The 16360-nt window shown below is 51.8% G+C and overlaps 1 protein-coding gene across 1 annotated transcript; it reads right to left on the bottom strand.

The window, feature by feature from the left end:
• Nucleotides 1-10541: 10541 nt before the first annotated feature.
• LOC119182244 (histone H2A) lies at nt 10542-11365 on the bottom strand. Its single transcript, XM_075885749.1, has one exon. The coding sequence runs from the start codon at nt 10926-10928 to the stop codon at nt 10554-10556; it is 375 nt and encodes a 124-aa protein (XP_075741864.1). The 5' UTR covers nt 10929-11365; the 3' UTR covers nt 10542-10553.
• Nucleotides 11366-16360: the final 4995 nt, after the last annotated feature.

The following is a 16360-nucleotide window of genomic DNA, read 5'->3' as shown; positions in this document are numbered from 1 at the left end:
ATCAGCTGCTGAAAAGCTACCTAATATAAAACCTACGAACGAGAGTCCCCCTCGGAGAGGGAATCCTCGTTCGTGGACGAGTACACTGTGTTAGACATTAACGAACACTCGCAATTGCCTGGTCCACAGTTAGGGCAAGAAGAACTGTTGTTCAACTCACCCGTGGTACCGTCCGTGACAGTCGACGAGGTGGACTCCTCGTCGGACTCTGTCGCTGCGGCTCGCTTCGGAACCGGGAGGTCGTCCTTAGGGCTGCCGGGGCCGCCGCTCGGAGCCGCCGCCAGCCTCTCCTTGGAGGGCCCTGGTGATCGGTTGGCGCGCCGCTTCTTGCCCCGAACAGCGTCCGTCCAGCTCATGGGTTCCTGTGTCTCCTCGGCAGCAGGCGCGTCAGCAGGGCTGGTCCCGGGCGCACCGGCAGGCGAGGCCGGCGACGGCTCGGTGGCAGCAGAGAGGGTGGGGGCCTCAGCTAATTCCGACCCCGCCTCCTGCTCTTCCCCTCCTGGAGCCCGTTCGCTAATGGGCTCCGGCTGTGGCTGGGTCGAGCCCTCGGCGTCCCCCGGAGCAGCCTCCCGATCCTCCGCAACGCCGCTCACCTGCTCCTGGGAAGAAGAAGAGGCTACAGGCGGGGCGGCCGACGAATTCGTCCGCGCCTTGCACTGTGAGGGGCCATGATCGCCGCCGCAGTGCTTGCATTTTACCGCGCACTGGTCGTGACCAAAAGCCCCACAGCGCACACACTGTGGCACAGTGCACTTCGCCGCATGGTGTCCAGTCTTGTAGCAGCGCCGGCAAACCCGCGCGACGCCCTCATACTCAAACTGGACGATGACGTCCCTCACCTCGAGCAGGTTGGGGACACTCTTGTGCATCTCCATTTTGATCATGAGGACGCCGGTCGAGACTCCCGGCAGATACGGTGATTCCTCTCGCGCCACTTCCAAAACCTTTCCAAACCTCTCCAACAGTTGTACTATGATGCGCTTATCCGCGTCCGCCGGGAAGCCAATGATGCGCACCACCTTGACCCGAACACCTCGGTACTGAAACCTGATCCTCGCATCGCGAATGGCGAGGACGGGATCGTCTAAAAACCGCCGATTCGCCTCGTCATTCGCGAATGTCACCTCAAACTTCCCTAAGCCATAATCCTGAACACACGTCAGCTCACTGGGCATGAAGCGCTTCACGAGCTCTTTGCAAATGTCGGCACTGCCGACGCCCTTAGGCACGCGTGCGTAGTGCACCCGCGGCCTAATCTGCGAGAGCAGACTGGTAGTCATCGTGGTACCACCACCACGAGGCTACCAAGTCAGTTAGGAGCTAGCCTAACCTGGGAAAAAAAAAAAAAAAAAAAGGAGAAAAAAGGACAAAGAAACCTCACCAAAAACCTGCGAAAACCGACGAAAAACCTGTGCAGGAGTCCGCCGGGTCACCGCATGCGAACAGCGGGTCTCGTCCCACTCGCACGAACCAACACCTCCTTCAGACGAGGACGACGCCGCTCAAAGAGGAAGAAAGCTGCTGCCTTCTGAGATGAGAGCCGTGCTCGAATGGTTTCCGTTGCCACCATCGCGCGCCGCCGCTCGCGGGGAACGGATGAGAGTGTGAGAGAGAGAAGCCGTGCGAACCAATGGGGCGCGCGCGTTGTGCTGATCTCGTCAACACCCCTCGCTCATATTTAAGCGCGGCGAGACGGGGGGACACGCGCATTCGACTCTGGTCTCGCGTGCGTGTTGTGTGAAATCATGCCTCCCCAACCGTCTGGCAAAGCCGTCAAGAAGGCCGGCAAGGCGCAGAAGAATGTGCGCGCCACGGACAAGAAGAAGAAGAAGCGCCGCAGGAAGGAGAGCTTCTCCATCTACATCTATAAGGTGCTGAAGCAGGTGCACCCCGACACTGGTGTCTCCAGCAAGGCCATGTCCATCATGAACAGCTTCGTGAACGACATCTTCGAGCGTATCGCCGCCGAGTCGTCACGCCTTGCTCACTACAACAAGCGCTCGACCATCACGAGCCGGGAGATCCAGACCGCGGTGCGCCTGCTGCTGCCCGGAGAGCTGGCCAAGCACGCGGTGTCCGAGGGTACAAAAGCCGTCACCAAGTACACCAGCTCCAAGTAGGCGTGCGTCGTGGGCCACAGCGAGCAACGACAAATCAACGGCTCTTCTCAGAGCCACCCAAATTGTCTGCGTCGGCATAGGGGTTGTGCTGAGAGATTCGGCTCCGAATCCATCCTCTTCTCTCTGTTGAACACCGCTAGCAGGAGCGTTGGTGTGCCGCGCTCGACGTGTGTGCTCGGGGAGGTTGAACAGGTAAATTAGAGAAGACCGAGTGCGCGGAGAAAAGTGCCACAAGTACGGTAATGGAGGGAAAACAAAACCAGGAGCGTGGTAATTAAAAAAAAAAAAAAAACAGGGGGAAGGTGGCCGCTTCTCTCAAAAAAAGGTAACATGAACTCGAGTGTGTTCAGCTCTTGGGAAATGATAGAATAGGAAACTCGCGTCAGCGCTTGCCCGAGCAACTCCGACATGTCGGGCCAAATATGAAGGGGTATACACGGTATGCAGTGCATGCGGAGAGAAGGAAACTGCCGAACACTTGATAATGCTATGTAAAGGGCTTCACCTTATAGTTTAGAATGATGGCGCAGAGTTTTTCAAAAGCACCGGGGTTTAGAGACGGGGGAGGGCAAAATAGACTTTAGGCGGGTAGAATTAACTAGAAGGTGGTTATCTTATTGGTGGCTAAAGTCAAGGCAAGAGTGAAAACTAAACCATTCACTGCAAAGCACCGCGGTCCTATACTTCACTATTTAAAGAGAGAAAAAAAACAAGATAAATGTAGCTGTTTGTTAGGTCAGCATTATGGCTAGGTGGTGATAGCTGCCGCCCGATGTGAAGGGTACAGCCACATTCATCAGACAGCGCAGAGTTCCTTCTCTGCCACGCCATTCATTTGTTTACGAAATTGGGGCATTTATTTCTTGAGAGCGCAGGGCAGGCCCGTTTCGAGACTGTAGGAGGAGTGAATGTAGCTTAAAGTGCGTGGCGCGGTGAAAAATGTGCGGAAGCATTGATGCAAGAAAAGATAGGGGAGAAATATATAGACGCATGTGACAATAGCTGTAGAAGCAGAAAAGCGTGGCGGCGGACTGCATGCTAATTATTGTCCGAAAGCAAAGTATCGACAGCCCGAGTGAAGGAAAAAACAAAACTGTGCGTACGCATGACAGGGGTACCACGCAGGTGATTTATATAGTGCACAAAGAAGTACGAAATCCAGTAAAGAAAGGCGGTCGACACGAGGTATGGGCATTTCCCGTTTTCGCACCGAGTGCTCCGTTTGCGCGTCGCCGAAAGAAACATAGCCAGGCCGGCCAGCAAACGACACTGCTCGGCTTGACGTTTACATAATCACACGGTGTAGCGGAACACTGTGTTCTCTTCGAAAGAACAAATGCGCCTGTGCTAGGCACAAATGAGTGGTACGTTCCATTCGGAATGTGGTGGGAAACTTACCTTAAATGAATGAGCGGACGCACCGTTTATTTCCGCTTTGTTTTAGATTACTGACTATGTTCGGCGGGTCGACAGTGCATTTGTATGAAGCTTTCAAGCGCGATCATTTTGTAATTTCGCATCGTGCGTCCCTGCCACAAGTTCGGGGAAGGAATACTTTCAATATGGGAACCCTCATGATTGTGAAAGATGAAACTGCGACTACTTAAACACACTTGCACCACAGAAATGGCACGCGCAGTTTGGTATTGGGGCACGTGAGAAGGGAATACAATAGATGGGCATTGGCGCGCATCTTTTTTTCTTATTGATATGATATGTAAGGAGATGTCGGCGCACCATTATGGCGCCGGCTACTCCTTGGCCGTTGAGTTAAACTTGAACACGTATCTTGAAGCAAAACGTACAAAGCAGTGCATGGAAAGTAGAAAACTCGGGCAGAGATATGCAAAGACACACTTACACTTATACGCACATATCAGAACACAATGGTAAGTAAATGTTCGAAAGTCAATGAATGAAGTCTCTGATATAATGTCCCTCGATAATATTCGGTCCACCAGCACAAAACAGTAGAGCACACGTCTGGTCCGTATAAAGATGCATTCGCTCGTGTGTACATAATTGTCGACACGTCATTCATTTCACAACACACACATGATGAGAGTCACGTGATACTGTACATAATAAGTACATTTGTTACAAATGAAAGTTCGTTATTTCTTAATACTTATCAGCAATCCCGCTGTCTTGTAAAGAACGTGTTGATGCTTTTAAAGCGTGCGACTGTAAAACTCGAGTAGGCCACGGACCCAGAAGTTTCTTCATGTTAAACGGTCTGCGGTCTAATGCCAACTGTTCGGACTTAAGACGGCGTCTCGTGATGTGGACAGTCTACGAGAAGGTGACATACGTCTTCATCTATCAATCCGCATTCGCATTCGGGACTTTCAGCTCTGCCGTGTCTGTGCAAAGAAAAAAAAAAAACAAATGTTTTTGTGTATGCCGTGCCTAGCCTCAATCGGTCAATTAGAGTTTCCGATATTCTATCTAATGCCAGCGTAATTTTTAATTCAATAAATGGATCGATGTGGTATAAATCGCACCTCTTTGTACTTTGGTCAAACCAAGCAGTTTTGCTCATTCTGAAAGTTGTATTCTTTATAATACTACGCAATTCACTTTTTTCGAAATATTGGTTGCCACGATGTGTAGACCTACTTTGTGTGCTCTGGACGGCTCTGGAAGGCCAACTGCAAATCTTCTTTGCACAGCTGATGCCGTCCGGATAGTCGTTGATAGATTACTTAACAGGTTGTCAGCCTCCGAAGGTATTATGTAAGCGAAAGTACGCATGCGTAAAACATGCAGCGAACGAACACTCTTCCAACGCTGTAAAGAAGAAAGAATGCATAAAGGGTGGTGCATTTTACGCTCCAATCTCGTCCTATGTAAGGCGCTTTAGAGTTAGGGCTGTTTTGCCTGTAATTGCGTGACCCTTGCAGGGTTCCTCACAGTGCAACCGTGCACTTGAAACGGGCAGGTGTTGAACCACCCCGCAAGGAGATGGGGAAACTTCGCTGCGACCGGACCGCTTGACAGTCCGTGTTTACGGGAGGAGAGGCGCGCCCGAGAGGAGGTGCGCTCTCACTCTCTGCCGTCCCCGTGAATGCTGAAATGAGCGCGGTCGCGTTGCGTGGCTTCGGTGAAACTGCCGTATCGCGATATGTAGTGGAGCTGCCACAGTAAAATTTGAGACACGCGTAGCCAGCCAAAGGTGCTGTTACTTTGCCGAATTTCACGTGCCGGCGTCCACAACAACGCGAGCACGCTTTGTTTAGAAATTTCCGGCCATGAGGCCGTTCCCGGACCGCGTGTGTTAGTCCCTTGGTTTGGCGACAAGGATGGCGTCAAAGTGACGCCGTGAAACGGGTTTCGTGCGTGCAAATGAGGCATTGATGTGATTAGAGAGAAAGCGAGAACATAGAAAAGAAAAAAAAAAGAGGGGGGGGGGCACACGCCGGGGACGAGTAGTCGCAAAGTGTTAAGTGTGCAGTTTATTTACGTGCGGCACACAGGTGAGCTGTTGCAGCTGTGAGTTTTGACAAATATTGCGTGTGTCATGTTCAGTGGACACGATGAAACGTTTTTTAGCGAACGCGTTGTATCCGCTGGGCTTGTACGTACGCGTACATGAATTGTCGCTTACTCGGTTTGATGTCTCCTTGCCGCTGGGGCAGCTGATACGACTGATACGCCATTTTGCAGCAGTGAAGGGTGCGTGAATGAATGGGCAAGAAACTTAGCAACAGTAACGAGAAAAGAATTAAAAACAAACAAACAAACGAAAGCATGTTTGCCGTGTATATTCAATCTTGTAGTGCAGAAAAATAGTCAGTGCAGCAACCTGCGCGGCCAACGCGCTCCTCGCGAAGAAAAGAGGGAGAGAGAGACGAGCTGGCCGCCGACCAACCGGCGTGCGCCGTTCGCCTTCCTCCTCAGTCTCGCGGGCCGGCGCCGACACCGCGACTCGATCGTGTCGAGCATTCGCTTTCCGGGCGCGTTTCGAAGCAGAAGCAGAAACTTCGGAAGCCGTCATGTCTGGCCGTGGCAAAGGTGGCAAAGGGCTGGGGAAGGGTGGCGCCAAGCGTCATCGAAAGGTGTTGCGTGACAACATCCAGGGCATAACCAAGCCGGCCATCCGTCGTCTGGCGCGCCGTGGCGGTGTCAAGCGCATCTCTGGCCTCATCTACGAGGAAACTCGCGGCGTTCTCAAGGTGTTCCTCGAGAACGTGATCCGCGATGCCGTCACTTACACCGAGCACGCCAAAAGGAAGACCGTGACAGCCATGGACGTCGTGTACGCCCTCAAGCGTCAGGGCCGCACCCTGTACGGATTCGGAGGCTAAGAAGCCAGCGGCGTCGCCTGCAGCCAGCCAACGAGAACACAACAGCCCTCTTCAGGGCTACCCACTTGATGCTTCGGCAGTGTGATCCCAGCGGTTCGCCATACCCGTCCGTCCCTCTTTGCAATATCATTGCGTCATCGCTCAGGTGAGCAGCACCTCGTGTAGTAGTAGCTTGATCGCGCTGGGTACTTGTCACGTTCACCGCATTTCGTTCGCGTCGTCGTCTTTCTCCTGGGTCTGCATGCACGAATCAATCGCCGCATCTGCGAGTTCTTCCTCTCCTTCCTGCAAGCCAAGCTGCTAAAACGGGCCCGTCAAGCGAACGTCGCCTAGTTACCTTATCGCGCGAAGGAAGAAGCCGAGCGCAGCGTTCTACCCTGGTCACTGCATTCTTGGAGACACGACTATGCTCAGGAAGCACGAACTCGCTTTTTTCTTTGGAATGCCCACTACACGATCGCGTCACGTTGTGTCAAAATAAATAAAAACGCACTATGTTCTACCGTGGGGCACCCAGACGAAGAAGGGATGTGTACTTACAAATGAAAAAATTGATTGTGACAGGTTGGTCGTGTTTACCGCGCCCGCTGTGCACTCAGAAGTGCCCCATTCAATAACACATTGTGTACATTGTCACGCCTAATAATTTTTGTTTGTTTTTTTTTTTTCACACCTGGCGCTGCCGAGCTGCAAAATACAAAAAAAAAAGAAAGAAAAGTGGAAGGGGATGTTTAAACAGAATTTCTGCGCAAGTCAGAAGCAAGTACACAATAAGCGCTGCCCATGCAGCGTGCTGAGGGAAGCTGCACTTGATAGAAGTGGCACTCATGTACTGTACTGGTGCTGCGAACACTGCAGTTGTGAAAGCTTTACTTGGACGGACAGCTACGCAACAAGTGTTTCCATTTCGCCGGCAGAGGTGGTCACTCTAGGGAGGCTGGCTTCGCCGCCCACGCGAGAGGGGGGGGGGGGGGGGGGACTAGCCCATGATGTAAACGCGAGAGGTTCGAGCGCGGGAAATTCGAAAGCAAGGCGCGCTCGCGTGAGCCTGCCGTCAGATGGCGACACCAACCCACGAGCATTGCATTTTCAAGTGCACCCTTGGTTTCCCACCCACCTCCGCACAGGACGAGGCGTGTCGAATGTGTAACCAAGGCGCACGACAGTGGTTCTGCTCAGGCAAGCCTACCTATAACAAAAATTGTTCTCCATGTGTGTACCTTCATTTTCTCGTGAAAATGTGAAAGAGGAGTGAATGGGGCTTTTTGAGGCGCGTGTTGATCTTCGTTTCTATTATGATTATTATTTTTCACCCTTTCATTGAGTCCATTTCCTGCTTTTTGTGCCACATATTTAGCACTTAGAGGTTGGGGGGGGGGGGGGGGATTGCTGATGTGTAAGATGGAAAAGAAGAGGAAAGTGAGCCCCGAAACTGTCTGCATCAGGATGCGACACCTCAGCGGTAGCTCACAAGGGATGGGGGGTGAGGGGGGATTAAAAGGGTGGGAATAAAAGTGTAGAGAAAGAGACATGAGGGAAGCCAGAGTGAGACGACATATCGAGGGAATAGGAGTAAAAATGAAACAAAACATTCGAACGCAAACACCCCGTACATCCAACCGCCATTGAGCGCACCTAGTAGTTTGGCAAGTATGTATGAGTGATTCTTAAGAGGGAAAGGAAGATAAAATTGAGTCCCGTTACTGTCTGCGATTGAGCAAGTAGGCGCGCTCAGTGGCAGTTGGATGTACGGGGTGTTTGTGTTAGAATGTTTTGTTGCGTTTTACTCCTTGTCGTTGCGCGGACGTGTATGCATATACCAACACTGCCGGTGGTCTCTCGTCGTCTTCGCCCATCTACGTAATGGTCGCAAATAAGCGACAACGCAAGGAGCAAGTTTTTTTGGCGTGGCAGTGCGCATTTGCCCTCGGTGATGCGAGGCGCTCTAGTGCGATGCGCGCTGTTGGCGTGAATGGTGGCGTCTCGCACTCCGTCGCGCCGCTTCGGGAAGCGACGAGCTACAGCGTCGATTGATGTGTTGCCTGGAAGGCGAAAGAAATGCGCAGCAGGCTGTATTGTACAGCGGTAGTGGTTTCGTTTCGGTGTACCTCTTTGCAGCCGCGAACTGCACGGTTGCCCGAAAATGAGCGCCAGCCAGCATCCTGGCGTACGCTTCCGCGCTCGCACGCGGACGGGTTCTCACGCTTCGGCCAATGGGAGGGAGAGAGATGGGTCGTGCGGCGAAGCCGCTTTTGCCGATCTCCGGCAGGAGCGCAGTTTCGCTCCGTCAGTCGAGGTGATCGGACGCACGCAGCATGGCCCGAACTAAACAAACCGCGCGCAAGAGTACTGGAGGCAAGGCTCCGCGTAAGCAGCTTGCTACCAAGGCTGCTCGCAAGAGTGCCCCTGCCACAGGCGGGGTGAAGAAACCTCACCGTTACAGGCCTGGAACCGTGGCCCTGCGTGAAATTCGCCGATACCAGAAGTCGACCGAACTGCTGATCCGCAAGCTTCCCTTTCAGCGCCTGGTGCGGGAAATCGCTCAGGACTTCAAGACGGACCTCCGTTTCCAGAGTTCTGCCGTGATGGCCCTACAGGAAGCTAGCGAGGCCTACCTCGTTGGTCTTTTCGAAGACACCAACCTGTGCGCCATCCACGCTAAGCGCGTCACCATCATGCCAAAGGACATCCAGCTGGCTCGGCGCATTCGCGGTGAGCGCGCCTAAGTTGGGCTGCTCCCTGCGCTTCGGTCGACAGGCAAGCAACAACAAACGGTCCTTCTCAGGACCACCAACGTGTCTGCTTTGGCTACGAGACCACTCCAGGCCACGTACTCCGGCCGCACCCTCTTTTGCTGTCATGTTTTGTACGTACGTGGCTGCCGTTGTCTAGCGCGCGGAAGAACGGAACGTCGGCGCGTCGTTATTACGAAGAAATGGCTCAGCTTTGACAAATTCAAGGTAAAAGTGTGTATCATTATGAGTAGACAGAGAAAAGGTAGGCTAGCTTCAGTCGGTGTGTGTGCAGCAGCCGTGCTGCGACCCTGTGGTGTGTCAATTTCATTTATGTGTTTACCTTTTTGCCCGCCGCTTGTAAGGTGTTTTTGAGGGCTTCTGTTTGCGTAACGCCATGGTGACTTGGGCTGCTGGACCCCGGCGCAACTTTTGGGTGCACTCGTAGGAGGTGATGAAGTTTTACCGAGAGACGAAATAAACAATTGTATCGGGCCAGTTGGTAAGGATCCATCTCGCTAGGAAGCGCAGCCACTATTACACAGACCTCACAACACAAGCGCTTAACTTCAACTGAACTTTCATTGCAAACGTCAGAGTTTATAAAGGGGGTGAACAGAGAAAAAGAATAGTAAAAGGTAGACAACAAAAAGCACACGTGCCAGTCCCGCACATTACTGTCTGTTATTCTCTATCACCCCATCCAAAAAACAGTTCTTTCCGCGTGAGCGCGATAGAGAGTGCACTAACACACTCGAAATCATCGCGTGTCATTTCCTTTCATTTCTTTTGAAGCTGAACAAGTTTTTGTGCCATATTCTGGACAATTTTTTTTTTTTTTTTTTGCAATAAACGTTTAGTTGAAGTTAAGCGCTTGTGTTGTGTGTTCTGTGTAATAGTGGCTGCGCTGCCTAGCAAGATAGACGAAATAAATTGTGTTAGAAGCACCAAATGGAATGCGCTAACGGCGGGTTCTCTCTCTCTCTCTCTCTTTTTTTTTTTTTACCTTACGTTTGTTTTTCTATTCAAAGGTATTAAATTTACTCTGTCCCTGTGCTGACCCGTTCAGGTGTCATCGTAAGGATAGACGGTTACGTGTGGAGCTTTTTTTTTTTTTTTTTTAATGAGAAATGACAACGCTTACATGCTCTTTTCTGTCTTTTTCGGTGCCGAGCTGCGTGATTTGGTTGTCTCTTTGCAGCATTTGGCGTCGCGCACTTGTGGCTAACTGATGTCGCGAGGAAATATATATAAAGTATAGAAAAACAAACACGCTTGAGGGTACGAACAGAGCCATCGTGACTGCGAAGCGAAACACGGCCGCGTCACCTGTTTGGGTGGTCCTTAGAAGGACCGTTTGGGGAATGCGGCGAGCGCGCGGAAGGGGTGCTCGCTTACGCCTTCTTCTCCGTCTTCTTTGGAAGAAGCACGGCTTGAATGTTGGGCAACACACCGCCCTGCGCGATGGTGACGCCGGAAAGCAGTTTGTTCAGCTCCTCGTCGTTGCGGATGGCGAGCTGCAAGTGACGGGGGATGATCCGGGTCTTCTTGTTGTCACGAGCGGCGTTGCCCGCCAGCTCGAGCACCTCGGCGGCCAGGTACTCGAGTACGGCAGCCAGGTAGACCGGAGCGCCAGCTCCGACGCGCTCGGCGTAGTTTCCCTTGCGTAGGAGGCGGTGAATACGGCCCACGGGGAACTGAAGCCCCGCGCGGCTAGAACGGGTCTTGCTCTTGCCTTTCGCCTTGCCGCCCTTGCCACGTCCGGACATGGTGTTGCTTTTCGCTTGGTACGACGCCGGTTGCCGAAAACAAGAAAGCTGCTGCCTTCTGAGATGAGAGCCGTGCTCGAATGGTGGTGGTGGTGGTAGTGGTTACAATGAAGAGGAAAAAGGCACCTAATTTCTGTCTGCCTTCAGGCGACACGGCGCAGTGCCTTATAGGGGTGGGGGGAAGGAGGGATAAAAAGAATAGAAGGAAAGTAGAAGCAGAAGAAGACAGCCAACGAGAGGAAAAAGAAGGAGATAGGAAAGTGGGGATCCGGTCGAAGCAGTCCAAGGGCGGGGTGCCACAATGCGAGAGCTACACGGCATCAGGAGACCGCGGAGGGCGAACCAGTCGGCGGGAGCTACGCTGAAGTCGGAGATCGCGAGGGCACAACCGTCCAGCTTGAAATCCTGCGAGCGAATCCCTCGAATGGTTTCCGTTGCCACCATCGCGCGCCGCCGCTCGCGGGGAACGGATGAGAGTGTGAGAGAGAGAAGCCGTGCGAACCAATGGGGCGCGCGCGTTGTGCTGATCTCGTCAACACCCCTCGCTCATATTTAAGCGCGGCGAGACGGGGGGACACGCGCATTCGACTCTGGTCTCGCGTGCGTGTTGTGTGAAATCATGCCTCCCCAACCGTCTGGCAAAGCCGTCAAGAAGGCCGGCAAGGCGCAGAAGAATGTGCGCGCCACGGACAAGAAGAAGAAGAAGCGCCGCAGGAAGGAGAGCTTCTCCATCTACATCTATAAGGTGCTGAAGCAGGTGCACCCCGACACTGGTGTCTCCAGCAAGGCCATGTCCATCATGAACAGCTTCGTGAACGACATCTTCGAGCGTATCGCCGCCGAGTCGTCACGCCTTGCTCACTACAACAAGCGCTCGACCATCACGAGCCGGGAGATCCAGACCGCGGTGCGCCTGCTGCTGCCCGGAGAGCTGGCCAAGCACGCGGTGTCCGAGGGTACAAAAGCCGTCACCAAGTACACCAGCTCCAAGTAGGCGTGCGTCGTGGGCCACAGCGAGCAACGACAAATCAACGGCTCTTCTCAGAGCCACCCAAATTGTCTGCGTCGGCATAGGGGTTGTGCTGAGAGATTCGGCTCCGAATCCATCCTCTTCTCTCTGTTGAACACCGCTAGCAGGAGCGTTGGTGTGCCGCGCTCGACGTGTGTGCTCGGGGAGGTTGAACAGGTAAATTAGAGAAGACCGAGTGCGCGGAGAAAAGTGCCACAAGTACGGTAATGGAGGGAAAACAAAACCAGGAGCGTGGTAATTAAAAAAAAAAAAAAAAACAGGGGGAAGGTGGCCGCTTCTCTCAAAAAAAGGTAACATGAACTCGAGTGTGTTCAGCTCTTGGGAAATGATAGAATAGGAAACTCGCGTCAGCGCTTGCCCGAGCAACTCCGACATGTCGGGCCAAATATGAAGGGGTATACACGGTATGCAGTGCATGCGGAGAGAAGGAAACTGCCGAACACTTGATAATGCTATGTAAAGGGCTTCACCTTATAGTTTAGAATGATGGCGCAGAGTTTTTCAAAAGCACCGGGGTTTAGAGACGGGGGAGGGCAAAATAGACTTTAGGCGGGTAGAATTAACTAGAAGGTGGTTATCTTATTGGTGGCTAAAGTCAAGGCAAGAGTGAAAACTAAACCATTCACTGCAAAGCACCGCGGTCCTATACTTCACTATTTAAAGAGAGAAAAAAAACAAGATAAATGTAGCTGTTTGTTAGGTCAGCATTATGGCTAGGTGGTGATAGCTGCCGCCCGATGTGAAGGGTACAGCCACATTCATCAGACAGCGCAGAGTTCCTTCTCTGCCACGCCATTCATTTGTTTACGAAATTGGGGCATTTATTTCTTGAGAGCGCAGGGCAGGCCCGTTTCGAGACTGTAGGAGGAGTGAATGTAGCTTAAAGTGCGTGGCGCGGTGAAAAATGTGCGGAAGCATTGATGCAAGAAAAGATAGGGGAGAAATATATAGACGCATGTGACAATAGCTGTAGAAGCAGAAAAGCGTGGCGGCGGACTGCATGCTAATTATTGTCCGAAAGCAAAGTATCGACAGCCCGAGTGAAGGAAAAAACAAAACTGTGCGTACGCATGACAGGGGTACCACGCAGGTGATTTATATAGTGCACAAAGAAGTACGAAATCCAGTAAAGAAAGGCGGTCGACACGAGGTATGGGCATTTCCCGTTTTCGCACCGAGTGCTCCGTTTGCGCGTCGCCGAAAGAAACATAGCCAGGCCGGCCAGCAAACGACACTGCTCGGCTTGACGTTTACATAATCACACGGTGTAGCGGAACACTGTGTTCTCTTCGAAAGAACAAATGCGCCTGTGCTAGGCACAAATGAGTGGTACGTTCCATTCGGAATGTGGTGGGAAACTTACCTTAAATGAATGAGCGGACGCACCGTTTATTTCCGCTTTGTTTTAGATTACTGACTATGTTCGGCGGGTCGACAGTGCATTTGTATGAAGCTTTCAAGCGCGATCATTTTGTAATTTCGCATCGTGCGTCCCTGCCACAAGTTCGGGGAAGGAATACTTTCAATATGGGAACCCTCATGATTGTGAAAGATGAAACTGCGACTACTTAAACACACTTGCACCACAGAAATGGCACGCGCAGTTTGGTATTGGGGCACGTGAGAAGGGAATACAATAGATGGGCATTGGCGCGCATCTTTTTTTCTTATTGATATGATATGTAAGGAGATGTCGGCGCACCATTATGGCGCCGGCTACTCCTTGGCCGTTGAGTTAAACTTGAACACGTATCTTGAAGCAAAACGTACAAAGCAGTGCATGGAAAGTAGAAAACTCGGGCAGAGATATGCAAAGACACACTTACACTTATACGCACATATCAGAACACAATGGTAAGTAAATGTTCGAAAGTCAATGAATGAAGTCTCTGATATAATGTCCCTCGATAATATTCGGTCCACCAGCACAAAACAGTAGAGCACACGTCTGGTCCGTATAAAGATGCATTCGCTCGTGTGTACATAATTGTCGACACGTCATTCATTTCACAACACACACATGATGAGAGTCACGTGATACTGTACATAATAAGTACATTTGTTACAAATGAAAGTTCGTTATTTCTTAATACTTATCAGCAATCCCGCTGTCTTGTAAAGAACGTGTTGATGCTTTTAAAGCGTGCGACTGTAAAACTCGAGTAGGCCACGGACCCAGAAGTTTCTTCATGTTAAACGGTCTGCGGTCTAATGCCAACTGTTCGGACTTAAGACGGCGTCTCGTGATGTGGACAGTCTACGAGAAGGTGACATACGTCTTCATCTATCAATCCGCATTCGCATTCGGGACTTTCAGCTCTGCCGTGTCTGTGCAAAGAAAAAAAAAAAACAAATGTTTTTGTGTATGCCGTGCCTAGCCTCAATCGGTCAATTAGAGTTTCCGATATTCTATCTAATGCCAGCGTAATTTTTAATTCAATAAATGGATCGATGTGGTATAAATCGCACCTCTTTGTACTTTGGTCAAACCAAGCAGTTTTGCTCATTCTGAAAGTTGTATTCTTTATAATACTACGCAATTCACTTTTTTCGAAATATTGGTTGCCACGATGTGTAGACCTACTTTGTGTGCTCTGGACGGCTCTGGAAGGCCAACTGCAAATCTTCTTTGCACAGCTGATGCCGTCCGGATAGTCGTTGATAGATTACTTAACAGGTTGTCAGCCTCCGAAGGTATTATGTAAGCGAAAGTACGCATGCGTAAAACATGCAGCGAACGAACACTCTTCCAACGCTGTAAAGAAGAAAGAATGCATAAAGGGTGGTGCATTTTACGCTCCAATCTCGTCCTATGTAAGGCGCTTTAGAGTTAGGGCTGTTTTGCCTGTAATTGCGTGACCCTTGCAGGGTTCCTCACAGTGCAACCGTGCACTTGAAACGGGCAGGTGTTGAACCACCCCGCAAGGAGATGGGGAAACTTCGCTGCGACCGGACCGCTTGACAGTCCGTGTTTACGGGAGGAGAGGCGCGCCCGAGAGGAGGTGCGCTCTCACTCTCTGCCGTCCCCGTGAATGCTGAAATGAGCGCGGTCGCGTTGCGTGGCTTCGGTGAAACTGCCGTATCGCGATATGTAGTGGAGCTGCCACAGTAAAATTTGAGACACGCGTAGCCAGCCAAAGGTGCTGTTACTTTGCCGAATTTCACGTGCCGGCGTCCACAACAACGCGAGCACGCTTTGTTTAGAAATTTCCGGCCATGAGGCCGTGCCCGGACCGCGTGTGTTAGTCCCTTGGTTTGGCGACAAGGATGGCGTCAAAGTGACGCCGTGAAACGGGTTTCGTGCGTGCAAATGAGGCATTGATGTGATTAGAGAGAAAGCGAGAACATAGAAAAGAAAAAAAAAAAAGAGGGGGGGGGGCACACGCCGGGGACGAGTAGTCGCAAAGTGTTAAGTGTGCAGTTTATTTACGTGCGGCACACAGGTGAGCTGTTGCAGCTGTGAGTTTTGACAAATATTGCGTGTGTCATGTTCAGTGGACACGATGAAACGTTTTTTAGCGAACGCGTTGTATCCGCTGGGCTTGTACGTACGCGTACATGAATTGTCGCTTACTCGGTTTGATGTCTCCTTGCCGCTGGGGCAGCTGATACGACTGATACGCCATTTTGCAGCAGTGAAGGGTGCGTGAATGAATGGGCAAGAAACTTAGCAACAGTAACGAGAAAAGAATTAAAAACAAACAAACAAACGAAAGCATGTTTGCCGTGTATATTCAATCTTGTAGTGCAGAAAAATAGTCAGTGCAGCAACCTGCGCGGCCAACGCGCTCCTCGCGAAGAAAAGAGGGAGAGAGAGACGAGCTGGCCGCCGACCAACCGGCGTGCGCCGTTCGCCTTCCTCCTCAGTCTCGCGGGCCGGCGCCGACACCGCGACTCGATCGTGTCGAGCATTCGCTTTCCGGGCGCGTTTCGAAGCAGAAGCAGAAACTTCGGAAGCCGTCATGTCTGGCCGTGGCAAAGGTGGCAAAGGGCTGGGGAAGGGTGGCGCCAAGCGTCATCGAAAGGTGTTGCGTGACAACATCCAGGGCATAACCAAGCCGGCCATCCGTCGTCTGGCGCGCCGTGGCGGTGTCAAGCGCATCTCTGGCCTCATCTACGAGGAAACTCGCGGCGTTCTCAAGGTGTTCCTCGAGAACGTGATCCGCGATGCCGTCACTTACACCGAGCACGCCAAAAGGAAGACCGTGACAGCCATGGACGTCGTGTACGCCCTCAAGCGTCAGGGCCGCACCCTGTACGGATTCGGAGGCTAAGAAGCCAGCGGCGTCGCCTGCAGCCAGCCAACGAGAACACAACAGCCCTCTTCAGGGCTACCCACTTGATGCTTCGGCAGTGTGATCCCAGCGGTTCGCCATACCCGTCCGTCCCTCTTTGCAATATC

Source organism: Rhipicephalus microplus, unplaced genomic scaffold (genome assembly GCF_043290135.1).
Source record: "Rhipicephalus microplus isolate Deutch F79 unplaced genomic scaffold, USDA_Rmic scaffold_286, whole genome shotgun sequence".
In the NCBI taxonomy this organism is placed as follows: domain Eukaryota; kingdom Metazoa; phylum Arthropoda; class Arachnida; order Ixodida; family Ixodidae; genus Rhipicephalus; species Rhipicephalus microplus.
This window is presented reverse-complemented; position numbering and strand designations above follow the sequence as displayed.